This window comes from Micropterus dolomieu, linkage group LG07, assembly GCF_021292245.1.
Source record: "Micropterus dolomieu isolate WLL.071019.BEF.003 ecotype Adirondacks linkage group LG07, ASM2129224v1, whole genome shotgun sequence".
Lineage (NCBI taxonomy): Eukaryota > Metazoa > Chordata > Actinopteri > Centrarchiformes > Centrarchidae > Micropterus > Micropterus dolomieu.
In genome coordinates, this window is record NC_060156.1 from 17,923,810 (window position 1) to 17,948,389 (window position 24,580).

Below are 24,580 nucleotides of genomic sequence, written 5' to 3' on the forward strand. Positions count from 1 at the left end.
CCACAGGTTAGTTTAATCTCTTCACTCGAGTCGTGTTGACACAGATCTTCTTTGCATAACTGCATTATGTTTTCCCCACAAGATGATCATTATTGTGGCCAGCATTTTAGAAATACTGATACGGTTAATTATATTCTAACAAACATGTTTTCATTTTCACAATCATTTTCTTTCACGGAAAGCTTTATGTGGAGAGTTTTCATCTGCTGTAGTCACCCAAGATTTGTTGCTTTATAAAAACATTTTCTGACCATAATCAATTCACTTTCAACTGCTAATGTGCCTTATTTCACTGTCTACAAATTAAAAGAATAAAAGATTAGATTTGTACTTTTCCCGACAATGTATATTATAGTTGTGTACGGTAGTTTCAAACTCTGTATAGGTATAAATAGTGGGTTTTAACAAACTTGGCAACCCTGTTGAGAAGTTTCACTTTCATTTCTGCATGGTCCCAGGGATTTCGCCTTGTCTGCCCATGTGCATGACATCTGCACCCACAACTGCTCCAGATGTTTCAGAAATGCATAATTTACTTTAGTCATAGAAGAAGGGATCAGTATTGAGCTATAAGCAGCTAAATTAAGACAAGACATAAGACATACAGTGAAATCAGGTATTAAGTCTTCACTCATAGACAAAAAAGAGACAGTGACTGAATAATCAAAGTTGTTTATGTAAAAAAGTGACATCACCATACTTAATGTACAATATAGCATCTCAGATAACAAACATTTGATGACCGACAGATATTAATGAACAATATCTACATTCAGAACACGATCCCTCCTCAGGGAATAAGTTAGCACTATACAGTGATCACTGATTAATCACAAGGAGAAACTGCAGTGTACATGAAAACCCCACAGAGTTTGACCATTGGGCCACCAGAGACTGCAAAAGCTCATACACAAAGTCTGGGCAGCTGGTGGCAGAACAGGTTTCTAATGACAGACAGGAAGAGATGAGAAGCAAATTAAAGAGACTACATATATGTGGCCTTTTCAGTTTTTTTTACAAATAAATAAACACACGTAAAGCGGAAAAAGCAGAGGACAGGGGGTGATTAGATTCTCAGAAAACATTCATTCAAGCTAAACAAGTATTTATGTCTCTCCCTCTTTTTTTATTTACAGCAACAGTGGAATTAAACTTCCGGGTGAATTAATGCAGATGAACAAAACTGTCATCCACATGTGATCACAAATCTTTCTCCACTTTCAAAGATGCATTGAGATCAGTCCTGCTGGCCCATTCATACATCTATTGTATTATAATCTCAGGGATTTCTCTGTTCTTCATAAAAAATATACAGACAAGTGTATGACTAGAGGAAGATCACTTTACTATACTGTGAAATTACTGTCTGTGATTCCAAAGAAGGTTAAAGTCAAGGGCTGGACTTGGTGAGGACTTGGTTGAAGATACTAGAAGACGTTTCGTCTCTCATCCAAGAGACTTCTTCAGTTCTGACTGACTGGTAGGGAAACTCAGCTATTTGACCACGGTGGGATTGTTTGCCAGGATCGTCGATACCGCTGGTTCGTTAGTGCTCCTGGCTGTGGTAATGACAGTCGTTATGGTCATCAGAACCACCCATGGCCAAGTGTGAATGACCATCAAAGGACAGCATTGTAAGTGGGGCGTAGACCTCCTCCTTTGTTCAGTGACAGCTTCTCAAACCGGGTATAGATGGATTCCTTGACACCTTTTTCAAACCATCCATGCTCTTTCTAAAATGTGCACCTGGTCGTCCTGAGCTGAGTTTCCCTTCCAGTCATTTCAGAATTGAAGAAGTCTCTTGGATGAGAGACGAAACGTCTTCAAGTATCTTCAACCAAGTCCAATTGCCCTTGACTTTAACCTTCTTTGGATAACTATGACTGAGAACCTTCACAGACATACTGTCTGTGATGTATTTATCTTCACCGCACAATTGCTTCACAATCAAATCTATAACATGTGCACATGTATAACATTATCTTAATAACTGGTGCATGTACATGAAAAATACAGCTTTCTGTGGAAACTAGCTAGCATTTGCGGGCAGTTTGGTGATGGAGGAAGTGCGGAGGAGTTCAGGGTTTGATGTCAGAGAAGCTTGTGTAGGTCTCACTGCAGCTGGATGATGTGCTGAGGTTTCCAGAACCACTGCCTTCTGTTACAAACACACACAAACACACATTGAGGGTTAATGTCAGTTATTATACTCTTGTGTCACACACTTTATTTGTGATTGTTTGCTTTAATACCTGAGCTGGTGAGAGACTGGCACGACTTGGACTTTCCAAGGAGTGTGATAAGGTTAGCAGCTGCCATCCAGCCCTCTTTAGAAGAGGTCAGGTTACGTACAAGCCTGCATGACACACACAAAAGTACTTTTACAACAATGCTGCTGTAATATTGCTTTATTTCTCATAGGTAACAGTACGGGTGTATTCTCACCACTGTCCGTCATCCCCCTCCTTGATCACCTGCACCATTTCGCCGCTCTTCACTGAGAGCTCTTGAGCGCCGCCCTTCTCATAGTCAGCCATCACTGTATATTTGCCAGCACACTGTTCAAAGTCAAGGTAAGGAAACATAAGAGGAAATGTATTAAAAAATCGACAAACCACTCAGCATGTGTCAACTTTAAAGCTGCACTACAATATTTTTATATTAAAAATGGGTCAAATACCTATGTAATATAAAAGGTGTCGCTCGCAGCAGTGAACCCATGGAGAATTATCACTAAACTCTCTGTCTTTGAGCTCACTGTTTTGGTTTATTTCACTGTTTTGGTTCAGTCTCCCTGCTCTCATCAATCTCATTTCCAGACACAGCTAACAGATGTTTTCGGTGAAAAAGCTCTGATAAACCCACTGTAAGCTACCTGCCCAGCACCAAACAAAAGACAAAGTTTGCAACTAACTAGTGAACATATTATAACACACATTTAGCAGCTAAAGAGACAGATATTTCCAGCTAAAATAGCTAAATAATTACATGGTAATAAAAGCATCAACATTCTTTAGTTTCATGTCTTATGGTCTTCAAAGTAAAATTCTGTGCATACACTTATGCCCAAACAAACACAACTTGTTTTTGTCCTTGAAATATAACTTAACCTTAATCATAAGCACTACATGCATAAGGCCAACACTACCCTACACAAAAAAAGCAAAACATTTACCTTGTGAGGATCCACCTCCCATTTGGAGACAAGGAGAGGTGATTCCCCAAACATCCCCCAACATATTTTGTCCCCACAATGTGATTAAAACAAGAACAGACAGGTTGACACGTTCATCACACACAGTGACTCACCAGCTTCTTGCCGTTGTCGTCCTCTGGGTCAGAGTTAAGAGGATCCTCGGCACTGGAGTAGCCGTCATGCTCCTCTGAGGCATCCAGCGACAGGGAGGCCTTGTTCCAGCCTGAGGGGTAGAGGAAGAACACAGGATGTTTAGTTTATGGCAACATTCAGCTTCAGCTGACATCAGACATGTGCTTGACCTGCGGTGAGAGATCTACAAGTGTGAAAGCGTGACACCCACTAAGAGCTCTTTTGAACAGAGAAGGAAAAACAGCTAATCCCAGGTATCCCAGCATGACACAATCCGCTCCCCAACGAACCAAAAAAGTCTAAAGACTTGGGGAGATGGGCATGCAACTCCATATTTTAAACACATTCAACACAAAGGAGAAGTGGCAGGCAGAAATCCCTTCATATCAGTGTGTATTTCTATTTTCTCTGAGCCTGAAAGGAACGTGGAGATGTGGGACAGCAAAGCAACAACTAAGAAAGATTGTCTATAAAGGGTATATAATAGTGAAATAGTGGGCCAGACACAGTCAGCATGAGCTGGCTGGTGCCAGTGTACCTTTCCACTTTGTCTGTAAGAGACTAGAGGTGCTGAACCACCTGGCCCTGCTCAGGTATAGAGGGGGAGGACCTGCATCTGAGGGACAGGAGTCAATAGAAGCACAGCTGGTCACTCACCCTGCAGTAGCTTCAGCCAATGAAACTCATCATTATTAGAGAGGCAAGGCTTTGCTCGGGTATCATGGATGAACAACTAACCCCACAGGGTGGAGTATGCAGTTATTGCAGACTAAATACCTTTGAAGCCGAATGGCGTGGGATCGCTCTGGCGTTTCGTCTTGTGATCAGGGCTTGTGGGAGATCCTACCGTCAAGTGAGAAAAAGGAGGGACAAGTGTGGTTGTTGAGGCAAGAAAGAAATCACAAACAAAATGTTGACATTCAGAGGGCACATTTTGATGAGAAGGTCACATGGTCAACAGCTCATTTTCAGCTCTGACTGAAGTGAGACGTACAGTGAACTAACAGGATCAGAAAGGTTCAGGAAAGACAACTAAAAGAGGAAGAAGATTAATTCTAACAAGCAGTTAGTTTCACAAACAAACTGCAAAATGCAGCATAATGTTGTGATGCTTTTTGAATGGAAGAGGCTACTATAAAAGAGTTATCAGCGACAGGGCTTTTCAGAGAAGACATTTTGACATGTCACAGTAGGAAAAGCTCGGGAGCAAATAATAAAATGAATGGTGGCTGAATTCCATTTAGCGGCTCCAGTTTAGGGTCCTGGTATTGTCCATGCCTTACGGGGACACTTAAATAGAATGGAGACATTGTTAATGGTATTAGTAAACCCTGTGCTTTTCCTGCTATGAAAAGTCAAAGCTGTGAAAAGGGCTGTGAAAACTAGGATCTAGGACTAGGAGTTGTGTGATACCTGGTGACGGCAGGATCGTCATGGGTAATGTAAAACTTTTATCATCAGTAGATGAGGGCTCTGTGGAGGGAAGCATGCAGTGTTTGACCTCTTTAAAATATATTCTTTATTTATTTTGTCCTTCAGAGACTATAGCCAAGGAATGTTCTAACATTAAGGGAATACACTGAACATACTTGCCTGGAGTTAGATGAGAATATTGATACCGCTCTTATGTCTGCGAAGTAATAATGAAGCTACTGCCAGCAGCTGGTTAGCTTAGTTTAATCCGTACAAAAACCAAGTGTAAAAACGACAAATTGTGGTTTTATAATGAGGTATGAGTCAGACTATTTGTGGCTGAGAACAGTAACCTGACTTTCTCGAGTTTTTCCGTCACCATACAGACATGAGAGTATTATCTAACTTCTTATCTAGGCAAGAAAGCAAATAAGCATATTCCCAAAATGTCTTTGACTTCAACTACATGGAAATATACTTTTTCATTTAACAAATGCAGAAGATCATGTGGTATGTTGGATGTATGTTGGATTCACCAATGGCCTGCAGTTACCTTTCTGTGCTTTGAGGTTACTGAAGCCCTGTAAAGTAAAGCGCTTTTTAGCCACAGCAGCTCTGTCTGAGGTAGGGCTTGTCACAGCCTCATCTGACCCATAGGAAAAGCACAAAGACAGGACAGACAAAAAGACGGAAGAAGGAAAAAAAGATGAAAAAAGTTAAACGATTCAGTGGAAAAGACAGTGAAGACATGAGTTAATCACAAAGAGGTACACAGTAAGTGTAGTTTGTAGAATACATGCACTACAGTGCTATTATTAGATTTGTTTTGTTTTAAAGGGTTTCATATTTCTAATTTGATTGGAAGTCTCTCTGCCTAAGGCTCACCTTTTCCAGTGGGCTTTGGTGAAGAAGAGGAGTTGGCATCTGGGCTACAGGGCTCTGCTTTCTTCTCCTCTCCCCTTTTAAAGCTCTTCTGTCCGGACTTGAATGGACTGTGGGTGGACAAAAGTGGAGCATAAGAATCTTCAACAGTCTACGGAAAATGTGTTCCTGATTATCCACAGATTAATCTGAAAGAACTGTCACAAATCTCACTGCTCACTTAAAGTGTGAGAAAGAATAAATGAGGTGGGGAATACAGACTTACCTGAGACTCACTGATCCACTTTGCACAGGAGGGAACTGGAAAACCTGCTCCGGTGCCCTCTGCTGGCTGGCTTTTGAAACACAGATAGAGAGAACAACCACTTCAAAACACCCATGTTGGAACATTTGCAAATATTTTTCTTTCACATGCACAACTGAACAAATAATAGTTTTTCAGTTTCTGCCAAGACATTGGTATTAGTGTGAACATTACATTTAGAAATGGGTTTTAGAGTACATCCTCTTTCTGTACCTCTGCACGCTTCCAGCTGGGTAGTCAGAACCTTCCTGATCTCATTTACCCAAGTGGTTTTTACTTCAGCCGTTGGTGCCTGAAACAGAGACAGTTAAACAAATATAAAAAAGGCTCAGCGTAAACTGTATACTGCTTACCACTGTTACGTGGAGGTAGACATCCATATGCAAGCCCATTGTTCAAATACAGTATATTATTGTAAGGACAAAGCCTGTCGTTATTTTGTATCTTACTGTCAACAATTTCCATAATATATTATGTCTGTATTTTTTTAAAGACTCAATGTTAGCTAAAGAACACAGTGCCTAGCTGTTTTAGGAAATGACTACTAAAACAACAGAGCATTTTGCATTTGTTGGAGTTCATTTTCAGCTTCATGTTAAAGCACGTGAGAATTAATGGAACCAGGACATAGATGAGGGATTGACTGAGCACTACAACACAGATTAATTACAAACAGTACTTTTAGTCATTCGTCACTCAGATCAATTAATTGTTGATTTTGGGCATTTTTGGGATTTGTTGACAATTAGAAAAAAAAAGTAGAACATTAGCAAACTTTTAATTTTGAAAACACACCTGAACAATATAGACCTCTTCTCTGGAGTTACACCAGATTTCAAACTTCTTGTTGTCTCCTTTTGCATTCTCAGTGATGCCAACAACACTCATCTGTTGGAAAAAAGATAGCAAGGTACAATTATAAAACATATTATAAATACAAACAGATTGGCAGTAAAAAAGACAAATGCAGCAAAATTCTTCACATTGATACTATAGACGTGCTCACATTCATAGATTGTTTGAAGCTGTATGAGGGAGCTTTCTCATAGCCTTCCCCATTCTCCTCCCTCCTCTTGCAGAAAAGCAGGGCCTTCTCGTGGAGGAAGAGGTGCCTCTGCATAGGCTTGAAACGGGCCAGATCCTTAACTTTGGCATGACCTTTTTTGTGCTCAGTCCACACGCTGAATGACCCCTGCATCAGTAGCTTACCCAGCTCACTCAGATTACCCTACGAAAGGAGAGTTGAAGATGTTGTAAGATAGAGCTTATATATATATGCATGTGTTCCAAAATACTATATAGAGGCCATAATCCATTTAATGTACTGTATCTGTTTTCTGTCTAGTCTGTGTTCTGTGCCAGTGTCCATCTGGAGTGTCTGTTTCTGAATAAGGTGTCTGTATTTTCATGAAAGCAGCTGCATAATATTAAGACTGTCTCATATAAACAGGCACTTCCTTTTGCACAACCTGTCTAATTTCACTTTCCTCCTATACCTTCATTCAACCTCCATGAATGAAGTGACTTTTTGCAGATTAGGGCTGCAACTAATGATTCTTTTTATTATCGATTAATCTGCCAGTAATTTTCCCTGTATTATGAAATCATAGATTACAGTGACAAATACTGTATATAACTTCTGACTGAACAAACAAATGTCTTGTTTTGTCTGAGTCAAGTCTCGTCCCAGTCCAAAAATCCAAAGCTTTTCAGTTTACCATCACATGCGACAAAGAAAAGCACCAAATTCCCACATTTAAGAAGCCGGAAGCAGTAAATGTTTGGCTTTTTATCTTAAAAGACTAAAACGATAATTAGATTATCAAAATACTTGCCAATACATTTCCTGTCAATCAACTAATCAATTAATCCACTAATCGTTGCAGCTGTACAGCACATTTAATGTTGAAAACACTTCTGGGAATCCGAAAATATTTTAATGTCTATCATTGATGAAGTGACAAACTGAAAGAATATACTCATTTTCATTTGGAACGCTGTCAGTATAATACGATCAGAGTTCAATTCTGAATTCAATACTCAAATCATCTCAAACTGCACACAGGCCTGTTCAGTCGCCTCTAGCTACAAACTGCACTGATAGACATGCTGCTGTAGTGCTGCTTGTTTATTCTTTCGTTGTTTTTAACCACTGTGTAATATATCATTGTGCTATTGTGTATGCTGAATCTATATATCCTTAAATTTAGGCAATACACTGCAACAGACAACTGCAGTGTTTAATGTCAAACAGATTGTACAATAGTCCTGCTGGTGATATCTGCAGTGAGCCAGTAGATCACTTGATCTCATCTGTAAACGCCAAAGACACTGTATATATTGTACATAATTGGTTATGTATGCTCTCCCAGGACATCACACTTCACCACACAGCTCTCTCTCCCTCCCCCCTCTCTCAGTCCACTCTGCGTTTAGGATCTGCTCGAGGTCTCTGTGGGAATTGTTGGGTCTCTGTAAATAATATCACAAAGATGTGGTATAGTCTAGAACTGCTCTATATGAAAAGCGCAACTGTTGTTGTGAATTGGCGCTATATAAATAAAATTGAACTGAATTGAATTGAGGTTTCTTCCTGTTAAAAGCAAGTTTTGTCTTGCCACTGTCGCTTGGTCATTGTGGGAATTATTGGGTCTCTGTAAATAGTATAATAAAGAGTCCAGTGCAACAAGATTATTTTATGACTTTGCACTAAAAAAATACCATATTTGAATGTTGTGACCTATGCAAAGCATTTTCTCTGTAATTGATAATCATGCGTCCTGTTTAATGTCTCACCTCATATCCTGTAATGGCGATGAGGTGCATGGAGTCATTGACAGCTTTGAGGATGCCTAAGATGGATGTCAGTGCCTCCTGCAGGTCAACGGCCCCCTCACAGCTCTTACTGTACTTCAGCATTTCCTGTAGTCAGAAACACAATAAATATGCAGCTCAGATCAATGACTAAAGAACAAAAATCTCACTGAAAAGACAGTTTAATGGTCCAGCTGATTAGCAGCCAACATATAGCATCATACCTTCAGTAGCAGCTGATATTTGGTAATCCTCTGAACAGGCTTCAGCAGATATGAATCTAAGCCCAGTTTATGCTCCAGTTTTTTCTGACACTCCTGATGGGAAAAGAATTGTGTCAAATAAAGCACATTAAAGAACATTTAATTAAAATCTTGAAGGTGCTGACTGTTCACCTGGAAGAAGGCACAGTCTGAGCATTGCCTCCAAAGGCTTTCAGAGCGAGGCTTGTTGTGACAGTACTTCTCATAGATCTGCAGGTCTGTCATCTAGAGGAAGGCGGTAAAAACAATTTGTAAACAAGAAACCTCTGTGCTGAAAATCTCATTAAAAAAATCTCATAATTCACTTACCCTCTCTAGAAAACACCTTCCAACTAGCTCTGGGCAGTCGGTGTACTGCTCCAACTCCCTCAGAAATGTCCTGGAAACACCAAAATCACATCTTATTGATGAAAGTACGATGAAGAATAAGAGAAAAGACAAAGAAGATAACTGAATAAAATGTTGATTAGCTTTGGTGGCCAACATCATGTCAAGCCACAGTTCACTGATATCACCAAAGACAGGCAGATGGCGCTCCTTCACCTCTTGTGGAAGTGGTAGATTTCTGACATGTTGCCAAACAGAACCTCCTTTTTGTTCTGCAAAGGAGTGGGTATGAGATGGACCATTGCTGGATTATCCATCTCAGAGGCATATCCCTGTCACGCACAAAGACAAAACATTAAATTCTAGGCACAAGTAAAAGGCAGACGAGAGTAAACATTTTGTGGAGTGAATAAACACCTGTAATACACAGAGCAGCTCCTCCACGTAGGCTCTCTCAGTTTCCAGGAGCTCGTTCATGACGTGCCTGCAGACATAGAGGGGATAGAGAGGCAAAAAAAGAGATCAAATGAAGGATGTGAAGGCACACTCAGAAACGATAGATGCACAGCTCTGTAGATAATGAGAAGCTTTTTTCACAGAGTCCATCTGCCGTGTAATTTGATTATAGATGAAAGAGCGACGGCTGATCCCTCACCTCCTGAGCACCGCCAGGTTCTCCTCCTCCTCTGACAGAGAGGCATGTCTGCTGTTACTGTCTCCGTTCTGCAGTTGGCCATTTCCCTAGGGGGAAAAAAACGATATCGGGGTCACCGTGATTAGCTACAGACAATACAAAGTATAGAGAACAACTGGACAGACACAGAACCATGACAGTACTCCACTCACTTTCTCACAGTCGTTCCCAGAGTCTGTCTCTGAGCAGTTTTTCTCCTGCTGTGCTCTGTGTGCTGTGGCAGGGGATGAGAAAAAAAGAGTCCAAATTGTTTTGGTTGGTATCAGTCCAAAAAATATTTGAGGCATCACATGCTTGGTAGAATACATATAGGCTGTTTTCAGAGTTTCTGAATAACATTTTAGGTTGTAAATACACTAAAATTAGAACATATGAGTGAGGAAACGGGTATAAGTAAATTAAGAAATGATCGTAACTTTGTTTTTTTTTTTATTAGAAATTTCCTAGAAGTAGCAGATCATAGGTACACCAGACAGACAACATATTTTTATTTCTCTTTTGGCTGCTGTTGATTGATAATGACACGGTTTTGTATTTTTACCTTATATAAATAAATAATACCACACCTTGAGATTTAAAACAATTTGTTGTTTCTTGTAAAATTATGTGGGTTTGGAGTTTTAATAGTATGACATATACATTGTGTTCTTGTTGTTTTACAGTAAATATTAATAGTTTTTAAAGAAATGAAGTATGGCTCTTGTTTAACCAGGGTTTTATTGTGCTGACAGAGAACTATTTAATAAAAATGTTCATGTTGTAGCTATAAATTCCAGTAATCCTGCCACCTTTTTAGCCAGCATGGACAGCAAATCTCAATAAATTTTAGCATGTGGGATACATTTATTTGAAGAAAAATGAGAAAAGATTTAAAAATATTTATGTAATGTTAATCTTAAAATGATCTAAAATGCAAAAGGTGCCCTGAAGAAAGCCTAAAATGCAACAATTGCTGGCACATGGTTTGTTGATACAAACCTTTCACTGGGAGTTTATTTTCTCAGTACTGGAAAAGAAAGATTGTAATAAACGTCCTCATGAATGCTTTGTGTTCTATGTTAAACTATAAGACACAGACCAAAAACCATCATTGAGTGTCTGCTTATGGATGCTAAGAAGTCACTAACATTTCTAAATTAACAATTTCCTAACCCTCAGCTTTAGATTCTGAGTTATTTGTGTCTACAATGATTCTAAAAAGTACCTTTCAATAATGTTTGACAGGCAAGATACAGTATAAGCTGCATGCAAGATCCATATTATCCATCCACTCTATCAAGTGTTCAAGGGCTGTGGAAAATAGAGTCTATGATAACGTGCGTTTAAGGGCTCCCCATAATGTGAATGGCATTCGGCTTGTGAAAAAATAATGAAGAGCATAAAAGCCCAGAAAAAAATAAGAAGAGGTTCTGCATTGTGTGATATAAATGGTCCAGGTGTGGATGTGTGGAGACTGACCAGGCGAGCTGAGAGGGGATTTTATGAAGGCTTCAGGTCTGGGGGCTACCGGCTGCACCGGCCTGGTCTGTTTGGCTGCTAGCTTCTTCAGACTGACCCTCCTCTTGTCGAACATCTCCTGCATGGACGCCTGCTTCTGGAAAACCTTCTCCACTTGGTCCTGATACATAGGAAGTTATCAGAGTAGAGTCAGTTAGTGATATGTCCTGTAATACCTGATGCTTTTATAAGTACATTTTCTGTCATCATATCATTTAAAATGAATATAAATGTGTTACATCTAGTATTTCATTTTAATTTTGAGACATTATAATGTCTACTATAAACAAACTTGGCCATTGCTTATACATCTGACAAGGTGTGCCATTTTGTATATATTTTGTAGTACATTTTCATCTTTACATTATAAAAAATCATCTAGGTTTTCCTGCAAAACTAAAACCATGGTTTAGAGAGTTTCTCATAATGTCATCTAATCAAATAAGTGAAAGAACAATGCAAAATGACTCCCATAACATGTTTGCCCTCTTCTGTGTTGCAAAATACAAAACTAAAAGACATGACATCTTCTTTGTGAAACAAAACTCTACTCAAAGTCTTGATAGACTCTGGCACAGATTGTACCTCCCTGTTTGAGACAGATGTTAGAAATAACCTGGTCATATCTGTTTTCAGTAGTTGATGTCACAATCCGTAATGATGAGTTATGTTCAAAAGTGCAACATATGTATTCTTTGGTTGGTTGTCTTACCCTGAACTTCTGGTTGAGCACCGCCTCATATTCACTCCAAATGGTATTGAGGTCTGTCAGTTGGTTCTGGCCTGCATTATCCAGGTAACGCTCTAGCTCCTGCAGGGCTAACTCTGCCCCCTCATGTGATTGACACTTGTCTACAGGCTGAGATGCCAGCAGGTATATACCATCATCAACCCATTTAGAAGCCTGTGGACAGAAAGGAAGAAGAGTCAGTAAAAAACGACAACAACAAACTATACAACACAACTCGGTGTGTTGTCTTCTTACCCTTTCCAAACAGTGGTGTAGCTCCTTAGCTTTGAGGAGGTGGTCCTTCTTGGCCCTCAGGTTGCTGCTAACATTCTCATTGACTGCTCTGAGCTCGCTGCATTTGGGCTGAATGGAGTCCTCGGCATAGTGCAAGTTCTGGATCAGTTCATCACCCTCACGGGCCAACGACAAGGCTCTCTCCAGCACCTCCTGTGGACCAGAGCGGAGTGATAGTTATTACCATCTTCCTTCCAACTATTATTCATTTTCACCAAATCACTCATATCTGGATGAGCCTGAATTCTTATTATAAAATTCTTTTTATGTACTGTATATTTTTCATGCTGGTTGTGGTTTTGTAGCATACACTGCCTTAACTATTAAATGCACGGTCTAATTGCAAACAAAATGTCAGGAAATAAGCACCTGTCAACTCAGAGATCACGCAAAATTTGATGCATTTTGCCCCTAGGTGTCGCTATACAGCAACATGATACAATTAAATTGCCATACTGTAGTGGTTGTCTTATTGCACAACATCCCCAAACAAAATGTAAAACAATATTAAAAGCTAAATGTTTATTAAGGATTGTCAAGATTATTGGAGTGATACCATTAGATTATTACCATAATCTAAATAATTAACAGTTATTTGTTATTCAGAAACAATAAGAAATAAATACACAACAAACCTACATTTTAAGGATATTATTCATCTATCCACGCCACAGTTAGACAAAGCTTTAATTGTGAAGAGTTGGGTATTACTTACACAGACTCTCTCCTCATAGGTGGTGAGTTCACAGAAGATGTGGTCCACGTGGGCTGGGCTGATTCCCACCTCAGAGAAGGTTGCAAGTTTCTCAGACACCTGATCCAGCAGAGCCCTCACCTGCAGCAGAAATACCACAGTCAGATTTCACTTTTAAAAATGATCATGTGTTGAAGTCTACTATGGAGAGTACGGGGCTCCAGCTCACCTCTCTGAAGTTGTGCTCAAAGTGGCGCAGTTGGAGACACTGCTCCAGTTTGGTCTGATGCCTCACCCAGAACTCATCGAAAGCCCTTTCTGTCTCGTCCAGCTGAGACAGCAGTCTGAAAGAGCAGCAGATAGAGAGAGATGAGATGGATTGTTAAAAAATAGGCTGTTGAGTAGACCAAAGCAGTGGTCGGAAAAATGAAGAGTAGAAAATGGAGTGGGGATGCTGACTGAGGTATTTGGCTATTTTTTCTGTGTGCTTGCGTGTGTGCATGTTATATAGAGCTAATGCCCGTTGACATGCCCTCAGTGTTGCTTAAAATACCGTACTGACCTCAAATCACACTGCCTTGCCAACTATTATTACAAACTACACTGAAGACAGAGCTGAGACAGCTATGAACACCAACTGCCATCAACAAAAACAAACAAAAAAGTCTACTGGCTTAATCTTTGTTACATGGATCAATCAGAGTATATTTAGAGGCTGTGGAATGTGATAAACAATGATAGCACTATATCTTTAGACCTGTGCAGATACTAAACGTCCTATGAAATGAACACAGTGTGTATCTTAAAAGTCTAGTTATGTATTTCTTAAAGGTAGAGATCTATTATTTAAACTTGTTTAAATATGAAATTAATAATAATAAATGCCCATCACAAATTAACACAGTACAAAACCTCCCTTACCTATATTGAAAAACCCCAAAGACAATACATTTTTCTATGTACTGGAGAAAAAGGACCCCTTTCCTTCAGGCCTCCCTCCAAAGCCACTCCCTCAAAACACATTTCCATGAACAGTGGTAGGTAGACAGGTAGGAATGTACTCCTTATTACAGTAATGCGACAGCCACAGATACCAGATTTTTTTAATTTTTGAGTCTGAGCATTTGATTTTTTGAATGATGTCAGGATATAAAGAGAATTTCAACAAATATAACAAAAATGGTGTATGTTCGGCATGTATGAAATAAATTGCCTATGCCAGCTTTAAGAAAATTGTTGAAATGATAGATAATTAACATGATAAATTACAAATAACATTACAATTTTTCTTGTCTAAAAGATTGAGTAAGGGATTCTAATCCACAATATGTCTTTTTGTCAAATTCAGTGAACATCTCCTCACAGTCCGCTAGCTGTCCGTTCTGTGAAAAATCGGTGCTTGTACAGAGCAAGCCACAAAACTATTCCAGCCATGATGTGTGTGTCAGTAACGTTAATCATGCTGTTGTTGTGATGTTAACAATAGTAGCAGGAGAGCTGTAAATATCACTGTGCTGGCTCCTCCTCTCTACATGTTAGCTTTGCAACAGCAACGGTAACAATAATATGCTACCCCACAACTTAGCTAACATTAATTACATTACTTGCTGTGTTGTTCTTTTCTCTGTATCATGATTTTTGTCACGGTGTTGGATTTCTCCAGAATTGCTTACTGCACCTTTAAGCATAAAATAATTAAAAATGCTTTATATTCATATGTTTTCTGAATAGTGACACAGTGTCACTACTTGACACCTAATGTGCTATTGTAACAATGAAGTATTTTTTCAGTTGATGATAAATACTAATGTATGTGGGTTGGAGCTTTTTTGAGTGAAATGAAAAAAGCAGATGTGTTCAATTATCACTTCCATCTGTCTGGTTCCTTTTCTTTATGAGACTTAATTCATTGTTACTTTAAGGGAGTCCAGGTTTAAGTAGCAATCCTGCAGCTACATCACCTCTAGTGGTTCAAACCTTTGCACTGTAGCCATGTTCTCCATTTCATCCTGGTTCATGTTGTGGTCGGGGTTTCGCACTACAGGCTCATTGATGCTCTCCAGCAGTCTGCTGCCCTGACCCAGAGCCACCAGCAGATCCTCCTGCACACATACACAGACAGAGGGAGATATATAATCCAAATACATAACTAATATACTGTATACAGAGATATACAGAGAAACCATGTGTGTAATGTATGTGTGTGTTAATGGTGTTACCTTCATTTTGTCTTTCTTGTTGGTGTGTGTGCCCAGCAGGATGTTTGTGGCCTGGATTTCATTGGGGAGTTCGGTTTCAGCAAGCTCGGTGCCAAATGACTGCAGAGTCTGTGCTGTTTTCTTTACCAACAACGCAAAGCCTTCAATAGCCTGATGCATACAAGACAAAACCAAGATAATCAGCATGCATGCTCATGATTAGAATAAAGAAAATGCCACATTTGCAAAAACAAACTGGTTCTGGTATTCTGTGAAATACTTTTTATAGTTGCTCATATTGGCTGCATATTTTTTTGCTGTTGTGCTTTTCTTGATTTACTAAACTAAACACTTTTAGTGGAGGGTTTCATCTTGAAGTAGTGGTGATGTTATTACTTTTAACTTTCATTACACTACTTGACACTATGTTTATTTGCTTCTATCTATGGCACAGAGAGAATCAATTAATTTGGGTGCTCAAGATAACTGTCTGTCTTTGGTTCTATTTTATTCTTTCACTGTATGTATTTTACTCTTTAAGGTGCTTGTGATAGAGATGTAGGGACAGTGTTATGTTGTCCATGCTGACCACTAAGGTGGTGTATACAGTGTACATACAGTGCGGTGAGAGATCCACTTCTCATGGCAGTACTCCTGTGTTCCCCCGAGTTCCTGGGTCAGCTGGGTGCGGTCGATGTAGGAGTGCAGCTCAGTTATTGAGCTCAGCATAATCACCTGAAACACAGACACCTGAAACTATTACATATTATTTGATAATAATCATATTCTGTGTTCTATACGCGTTCTATTAAAATCTTCTTTCTTCAATAAGTTGAGGAGGATTAGACTCAATGAATGAACCACAGAGGGAAGAACACAAGTCACTGAAACAGCGTTTCCACAGGTAAGAGTGACTGTACGCACCGGCACCTTCATCTTGAACTCATCCTTGTTGAACTTGAAGAGGATGTCGGAGAGTGTACGCTGCAGGAGGGTAGTGGGCCTCAGAACCAGTACCAGCTGGAGGTTCCCCGGGAAGGAGCCCTGCAATGAGGGTGTAGATGTACACTGTCACATACGCAACAGAGCAGACATTATCCTCCTGTGTCCTGAATCAATTATACATCTCACTGTTCTGTTTCTGCTGACAGCCTTCACTTCCTATATATTATTCCCTCCTTTTGTCCGTCCCATGTGAAAACTCTCGCTCAAACACATTTGAGCATGTGCATGGAGGAGTACCTCAGAGTGGGAAAGATGTGGGGGATGTACGGCACTGTCCTGTGGCAGGGACATTAATCTTCATGTCCCAGAGATGCTTCTGCATGAATACTGAGGTAGAATGAGTGAGTGTGAGATGTGTGCAGCCACATGAGTTCAGGATTTTCTTCACCCAGCTGGCATTGTTGAGGGTTTATGGAATAATTTAGGATAATACACAAGGACAAGTTTTCTTCAAAATAAAGCATACTCAAGGCATAAAGCAAAGACATCCTAACTAAGCAAAAACATTTTTTGCTAGATGCTTTTGGAACATCCATATTAATCCTCCTCATATTTATTATGCTATGTAGCTGCCACACACACTCAGCTCAGCCAAGAAAACCAATAAAATGCCAATTAAAATGTCATTATTGACACCTACTGACAGACTAAGTACTGCTGGGAAAGCAGTTGGATGGCGGTTCAGTCTGGACAATGATCTGCCCTCCTGAGGCAATGCAATTGTTAACGCAACTTTAATTAGCAAATGACTTGAACGGCTGTTTCGCCTGATTGGCTGCCGTTCCCGTGTGAGTTGGGGAATGCTGGTCTAAGCAGAAATGACAGTGAATGCGTCGTTAATAAAAACCACTTGGGATGGGCACTGCTAATGGAATTAATAAATCAATTCAGTATTCGTCCTTGCTGACCTGCCAAAACCAAAAGTAGAGCTATAAAAATCGTCACTCGCCATCTGGAGGAATGAAACTTATTGTGGGACATACCGCTGTTTTTACATGGTAGTAGTACGTGCTACCATACAACAAAGAGCTATTATATTCAGCGTATTTATTAGAAGTCAGAAAGTATTGAGAGATGCACTATGCATGGTTGGTCTTTACATGGGCTTTGTCGACAATAGCAACACTATAAAGTATCTCCAGCCTTACGCTTTAAATGTACATCTAACCATTCAACCGTGCTGCTTTGATCTGTGGTCAGTGGCAGTTATGTTCTTTGTTCTTTGTCAGCGGTAAGAGAGATAAACGCACGCACGCGCACGCGCACGCGCGCGCACACACACACACACAGCCTCAAAGAAGAGCCAGATAAATGACAAGGGAGGAGGGTGGGCTTTAGGGAGTGACAGGAACTCTGTAGACTTAATTAGGAACACTACATACTTTCTGTCTATTGTCAGATCAAACTCAACCATGCACGGCAACGGTTAGTTTTCCTTGAAACACAATGACCCACATTTACACAAGCCTGTTTATACACAAGTGTGCTCATATACATAGACACACAACAAGACAAAGGGAAGCATTTGGCAGCGTAAACATTCAATATCGTTGCTTATTCTTCCTCTCTCGCTCTCACATGCAAACATCCTCATACATATACAAACTGACTGATGAACCTTGCTGAGTGAATACATCACAGTACAGTTTGCTCTGAATACAATGTGATGTAGCCCATACACTAGTCTCAACTACAAATAGACAGTATCAGCTTGAAAAGTGCCAGCTTTCATCATCATCCATTTAGCAGCCTGACTGAAACACCACAAACAGGACATTATTGCAGGGATGACTGAATGCCCCCTATTACCAGCCTGTCAGCCTTTAAAAGTCCCCCTTGTGGGATTAATAAAGCTTGATTTAATTTGAAATGAGTGATGTTGTCTCTCCAGTCTCTCGAGCCCATGCGTGGTGATATTCATCTCTCATTTCATCTTTCAAATATCTGATTACAACATTAATGATGGACCTGTGAGGATCTGTTCAACCACAAACAGTGCTATTTTATGTAGATCCTTTGAAGAAAATTGCCATATTCAATTGCTTTAACATTGTTATGCTAAATGCAAATATTCTTTGGTTTCGTGTATGTCAGCGACAATAAAAATGTCTGTACTACACTGGTAGAGAATAGAAGCTGAATAACTGGTAAAGCAGCTAAAAAATTGGGTCCATCCTACTCGAGCATGAATCCCAGTATTTAAGCCCAAAAGAGCACTATGCTGAGACACTGTGTGATGGGGGCGATACTCCCCCCCACACACGTGCTTCATCACCTCCCTACAGACAACAAGAAACACAGATTAATAGATAGGAATTTTTAGCTCATCACCCAGAAAAGAAGACTGGAGCGACTTGAACGAGCAAAATTAAAAAGAGGAACCCTAAATATTTCTGATGCTCTACCACTGCATTCCCTTTATTCAACAATATCATTGACATGACTAGTATCAGTCTCAAAAAGGTGGAATGAAAGAGGTGTTAGGACAATAAATGATGTGCTAAAAAGAAAGGAGGCAGTTTCCCTTCCCGCAAGAGGATGCAGCAACTGATTACTGTGCAAAAAATAAAAAATAAAATATGACTCAAATTAAGTAGGCTTACACCTCCAGAAACACAGCATGGGGGTATTAGTCATCTATTAATTAAGCCGACTAAGTATCTTACTTTTGTTTTGGTATTTTGTGATGTGTAAATACATTTGTTGTTTCCCAGTAGTAAATAATATGACAAAGAGATGACGTGAGACATTTAAATGAATGAACAAAAGAAACATCTCCTTCTGTCTTTTTTGTGACTGTTTATTTGTCCCTGCAGCTATGGAAACATAGGGTAGGCTCAAGGATGGGGTAGGCTCATATAATTGTGATATTAAAAGGTGGAGCTGTGAGAGAGAGACGGGGACACTCCAACACCTCTGGCCTGACGAACCTCTTCCCCCAATTGGTGAGGGTGCATGGCCAGTTCCACTCAAAACTGGGTTCTCCCATTTCAACAGTTGATTGAAAGCGCTGTTTCTCTCCCAAACAGACATGAAGACGTTAACAACACAGACAATACAGACAGAAAGTAAGTGCATGGTTACATGCACATACACAAAGACAGACTTACTGCGATACGAAGCAGGGTCCCTTTGACGGCCGCCCATCGGTCTTGCCGGCGATCAATCACCAGGATGAATCCCACGTCTGTTGAAGATAAACTGGAACACACAAAGAGGCACCATGTTCAACACAAATTAAACAGTGGTCTGTTAAATCCAGGTAGATAGTTCCAGGGTGAGCAGAGCTTGATTTAACAACACAGAGAATGCTGAGAGGAGATCAAATCAACTTTTACCTCACACTGACAAAAAATATAAAATCACACACTATGTAGCACACTCTGGAGGGCCACAGAGGAGGTCTGTACTGCAACGTCTGCTATGAGAACCACAAACTTTTAAAAGTAGGTAAAGCCTCAGAAAACGCAGGAGCTCAAAGACGAAAAAACACAAAAACATACGTGTAGTTTTCCTTCGCTGTGTTCACAGTAAGACAGTAGGGAACAAAAGTGCTTGTTCACAGCTTGTTGTTTTGTTATGCTGCTCTTTATCTTCTGAAGCAGCTGGTGCAGTCCATAAATGGAGATGCTGTGAAGCACCTCCAGATTTCTTGGCCATCAGCCTCCAGCCCCCCAGTTATCCCTTCTGCGCCTCCCTTCCCCTGCTGTCCTCTCTAATCCCAGGAGAGAGGAGGGCTAGATGGTTTACACACCACTGTCAATCAATAACTGCACGTGCAGCTCACCAGCAGACTCCCATATGCATACCTAAAAACATAATGCAACTATAGAATTGGTGCACACCTCAGCACGGTCAGAACCTTTCATGCAGAAATATCCCAGAAATCCTCAAGTATTTGCGGTCATGTCCACCAAACTAGAAACTGCACAAACACAGTGGCAGCGGATTAAAAGAGCAGTCCTTCAGACAAAAAAGGCAAAATAAAAACACAGGAGGTGGGGATGTCTGTCAGAGGTAGATCCAAGTGTGCTGTGCTGTTTGAAAAAGTGGGAGCCAAATGCTTCAGACCATCACAGCATCCAGCCTGTCCCCCCTGCATTGCATCTATCAGCCATCCAATGAGACACTGGGAGCTGCTGAGACACGAGCCTATCGCAGGATGGCTGCAGAGTGATGAGCAGCTCGAGTAGCCAATCAGCAGAGCTTTACAGATGTGGGGGCGGGGTCATGCTCAAACAGGATTCCATCTAAAGTATAAGGGCTTCATTTATTAGGGAAAGTAAAGAATATTTATCCATGCCTGCCTCTATACTTTCTCTCAGTGTAACGTTTACATTCATAGCGACGCTTAAAATCCTTTTTTCCCTGCCCTTTAATCTTCTCTTATTCTCTTCCTCCATCATCCCCACTTCTTGGATCTGTGCTCAATCATCTACACAGACTCTCACAGCCACTCATGCTTTCAAAGCACAAACTGCTTCACATCTTAGCCATCAAGAAGGAGGAGGAAGAGAAGATATTTAGGGCTGTTGAGATGAGAGGATGGTTTGTGGTGAACATATTTTCTTTTTTTTTGGTCTCAGGTGCTGGCTGAAAAAAAGAAAATCAGAAGAACAACATGACGAATTGGCCCTCTGCTGCTGCTGCTAAAAGACAATGGCCAATTGTGTGATGTCTGTGTCAGACCTTTACTTGTGACCGATCTGATTTTTATTACTATGTGTCAATTATAAAATAATATTGTTTTTATTAGTTCTTTCTGTTTTACATTTTGTTGGGACTATGGGTGCAAATTAGCTGTTGAACTAACCATAGTACATTCACACTGATGCTTTCAAAATGACAATGTTGATTGTGCACTATATACCCTCCAAACAAAGAAATGATAATAAGTAAACTATCAACCCCATATGTGGATTCAGATTTTGCATCAATTCTATCTTTATATTTAAAACGTAAATAACAATTTATAAAGTTTGGCTCTAAAAAGCAATTTTTTTATATTTATATATGTATATAATTTATATAAATGTGAATCATGTTTTTTATGTTATATTACAAACAGACACAGTCTCACATATAAACGATTCAATTGAAATATTCATTGACATTGCCTGGTGATGTTGCTGCTGCACACGCATGAGTGTCCTAATAGTAATTGGATTAGTCAGGACGAAGTGTTTGAGCCGTGGGTTGTGAAAAAGCTCAGCCTAATGGCAATTCAGTGATGAGGGAAATTTGCTGCATGAATGCATATGCAGACATACACAACACATACTACTACGCCTTCTCCTTCTTCTGTCGTAGTGAACAGAGCAGAGAAAGTGACTGCTTGAATATAAGTGCACTGGTATATTAAATTAAAAACATATTAAATAGCCATGGGTGTAAAATGTCTTTTAATTCTGGGATACTATCTTAGTGTTAACTGTATCTCTTTAACATAAAACCAATCAGCAGAACTACATCCCATGTGAGCGTGCTTTTGCACAGCCAAGGTGGGATATAAAGATAGAAGGGAGAGAGATGGGAACATGGTCTGACAAAGGATATAGCTATTAATTCATTTACTGAGTGCATTTATAGATGCAAAGCTTGAAGTAAATGAATTAGCATCCAGATCATGTGACAAGACACCTAACGCCTTGCTTTTAATACAAATCTTTACAGTTAACATATAATATGATAACAAGCATTCTCACATATGGTATAATAGAACATTAGAAATTATGTTTGCCATTAATATTGATCCAAAGGTATTTGGTTCAAACTAGCAGCAGCTGTTGAAGGTCATAATACACAGTTGTAGGACATTTGCCCCTGGCTGTGGACTGCGTGTGCCCTGTAGGGGGTGTTGGTCCCTCAGGTAGCTCGAGCCATCTGCCTCTGTATTCACAACAGCTTGAGGTGCAACTTTATCTCCCCCCTGTGGATGACCCTCCTTCACATGACTGGCCACTTCAACAGTCAGACCATGAAGGAGGTGAATTTAGACTCACGATGGATGGAAATTGTATCTGCCTGTTAGCTGTTTTTTTTATTTTTTTTAACTTGGATTTGGAAAAAAACATCCTCACTGCCAAAATGTTGAACGGTAATATAGTTTACATGAGGACCTTTTGAAAAATGAAATCCTGGTCATACTGAAATAGGTTTCGGTATATTGTTTCTAAAACAAATGACACAATATACACAATATTGACAAATTATTTAAAGGCCTACAAACACAAACATAAGTATGCCTTAATACAGATACATGTATGTGTGAACAGGTGTTCTGCTGAATTAATCACACACATAAGCACACACACATACTTCAGTAGTCAGCTCTTCTCAGTCGTCTGTATGCATTATTCAGATTGAAACAGTCAGAATCTGAAACTGCAGTGTCTATTTTTAAACACTTTGCCAGTCTAGGAAAGATGAAGGAAGGATGGGACAGCCAGTAGGAGAGCTAAATCAAGAAACTGCAAGACTACATTGTGAGGAGAATATCAAAGAAATAATGTAAATGTACAGAAAAATTGGGCAGGAGATGGTTTTCCCCTCCCCTCCCCCTCGTCTCATCTGGTCTATCTGTGTGAACAAAGACAATCTGCTGAAGACAGATAAAGACCCTGGATTATTAACTGGACATCTTATTAATAGAGGGAACACTCTTCCCGTACAGATACATGCAATACACTGTCTCATCCACTGCACAAATCCTTTGCAGCAATAGCATAATTAAGCAGTGAAACTGTGTTTAAGTGTCCACTGCCACCTACTGGCAGACTTCACACACAAAGGAGGGAGGGATCTTTACAAACATGTTCATCTCTATTGCCCTCTATTTTAAGTTCAATTGACTTGCATGCCTTTGAACTGTGGGAAGATTTAAATTCCACAAAGAGCAGCTTCAATCGGTGGGGTTCAAATCCAGAATTACTCCAGCTATATCACATAATGTCTGAAATAGCAATGATAGTGTTTCTCAGAGATTCATCGGCAGTGTTGTGCTACAGCGTCAAGAGGGAGAAAACAAGTTGATGGTAACAACAGGAGAGTAGATGGTGTTAAAGAAGAAAGAGGTAGGTAGGAAATGAGGTAGATGAAGAGTCAGTGATCAATGATACAAGAGGAAAGAAAGAATTTGTGTGTGTGCATGTTTGTATGTGTGTCAATAAGCCAGTGAGGGTCTTTACCTGGGCACGCTAGTCAGGTATGTCAGCACGTTGTGAAATTCTCTGTCTGTGATCTCTCCAAACGAAGGAAATTCTGGGAACACAATGATGGGGCTGCCATTATCTCCTCTACCTCCTGTAAAATAAGAACAAAAAAGAGCAATATTGATACTTTCCACATGAACATATAGGAATCAGGTAATATTTTGTATATACTGTGTCTCCTTGGGAATGATGCATATCAGGATATCACTCAAATAAATACAGGACTAGGGGTGGGAGAAATGATCGATTATCGATTATTCTTAGATGCATCGCGATGCGGAAGTGGATTATTGAGTATTATGAATTGATTAACAAATGTCTAAAAATCGATTATTAAATGTTAATTGATAACTATTGTTGACAAAAAGCAAAAAGCGGAACTCGCGGTAGTGCAGCGCCTGGAGCGCACAACAGAGAGACCACCAGTGTTCCCCGGTATTCACCACCGCTGCAGAATGAATAACCACCCTACTAAAATGTCACACAATCATTAATGTCAATGCGCAAGTAATGCTTTTAACTGTCACACCGCGAGCATGGTGACGCTCGGCAGCTCCCTGTGTATCCTGTGTGAGGCCGAGTGAGCGAGAGAGAGCGAGCGGCAGAACGTGACGCTGAAAGTTAGCAGAGAAATATATTAGCAGTAAGTTTCAGGCTGGTAGTAAACGTGCAGCATAGGTGACAGTAAAAGTCTGTAGTTTCCTGGAAAAGCGAAGGCTGTTGGCGCTAGCTAACATCTCCCCTGTACAAGGGCTTTCTCTGTCCCCCACACCAGACTGCAGACTTTAGGGACAGAGCCTTCAGCGTCACAGCCCCCACCCTCTGGAACTCATCCCCACAGAGATCCGAAATGCTCCCTGTCTGGACACTTTCACAAATCTACTAAAAACCCAGGCGTTCAATTCTGAATGACTTTCTTGTTCTGT

At 40.1% G+C, this 24,580-nt stretch overlaps 1 protein-coding gene across 1 annotated transcript; it reads right to left on the bottom strand.

The window, feature by feature from the left end:
- Positions 1-1,490: 1,490 nt before the first annotated feature.
- Positions 1,491-24,283, bottom strand: mcf2lb (mcf.2 cell line derived transforming sequence-like b; the record flags this gene model as incomplete). The annotated part of the gene is made up of 31 exons (XM_046054534.1): positions 1,491-2,158; positions 2,253-2,356; positions 2,446-2,558; positions 3,310-3,419; positions 4,106-4,171; positions 5,295-5,387; positions 5,627-5,733; positions 5,889-5,958; positions 6,141-6,219; positions 6,723-6,815; positions 6,934-7,155; positions 8,724-8,849; positions 8,966-9,058; positions 9,137-9,229; positions 9,314-9,383; positions 9,548-9,663; positions 9,749-9,815; positions 9,987-10,072; positions 10,178-10,239; positions 11,484-11,643; positions 12,235-12,426; positions 12,508-12,699; positions 13,262-13,381; positions 13,470-13,584; positions 15,218-15,342; positions 15,460-15,609; positions 16,057-16,173; positions 16,363-16,482; positions 19,554-19,644; positions 23,631-23,745; positions 24,184-24,283. Coding segments are annotated over 31 exons (3,447 nt in total), but the record flags the coding sequence as incomplete, so codon positions are not given.
- Between the last annotated feature and the right edge of the window lie 297 nt (positions 24,284-24,580).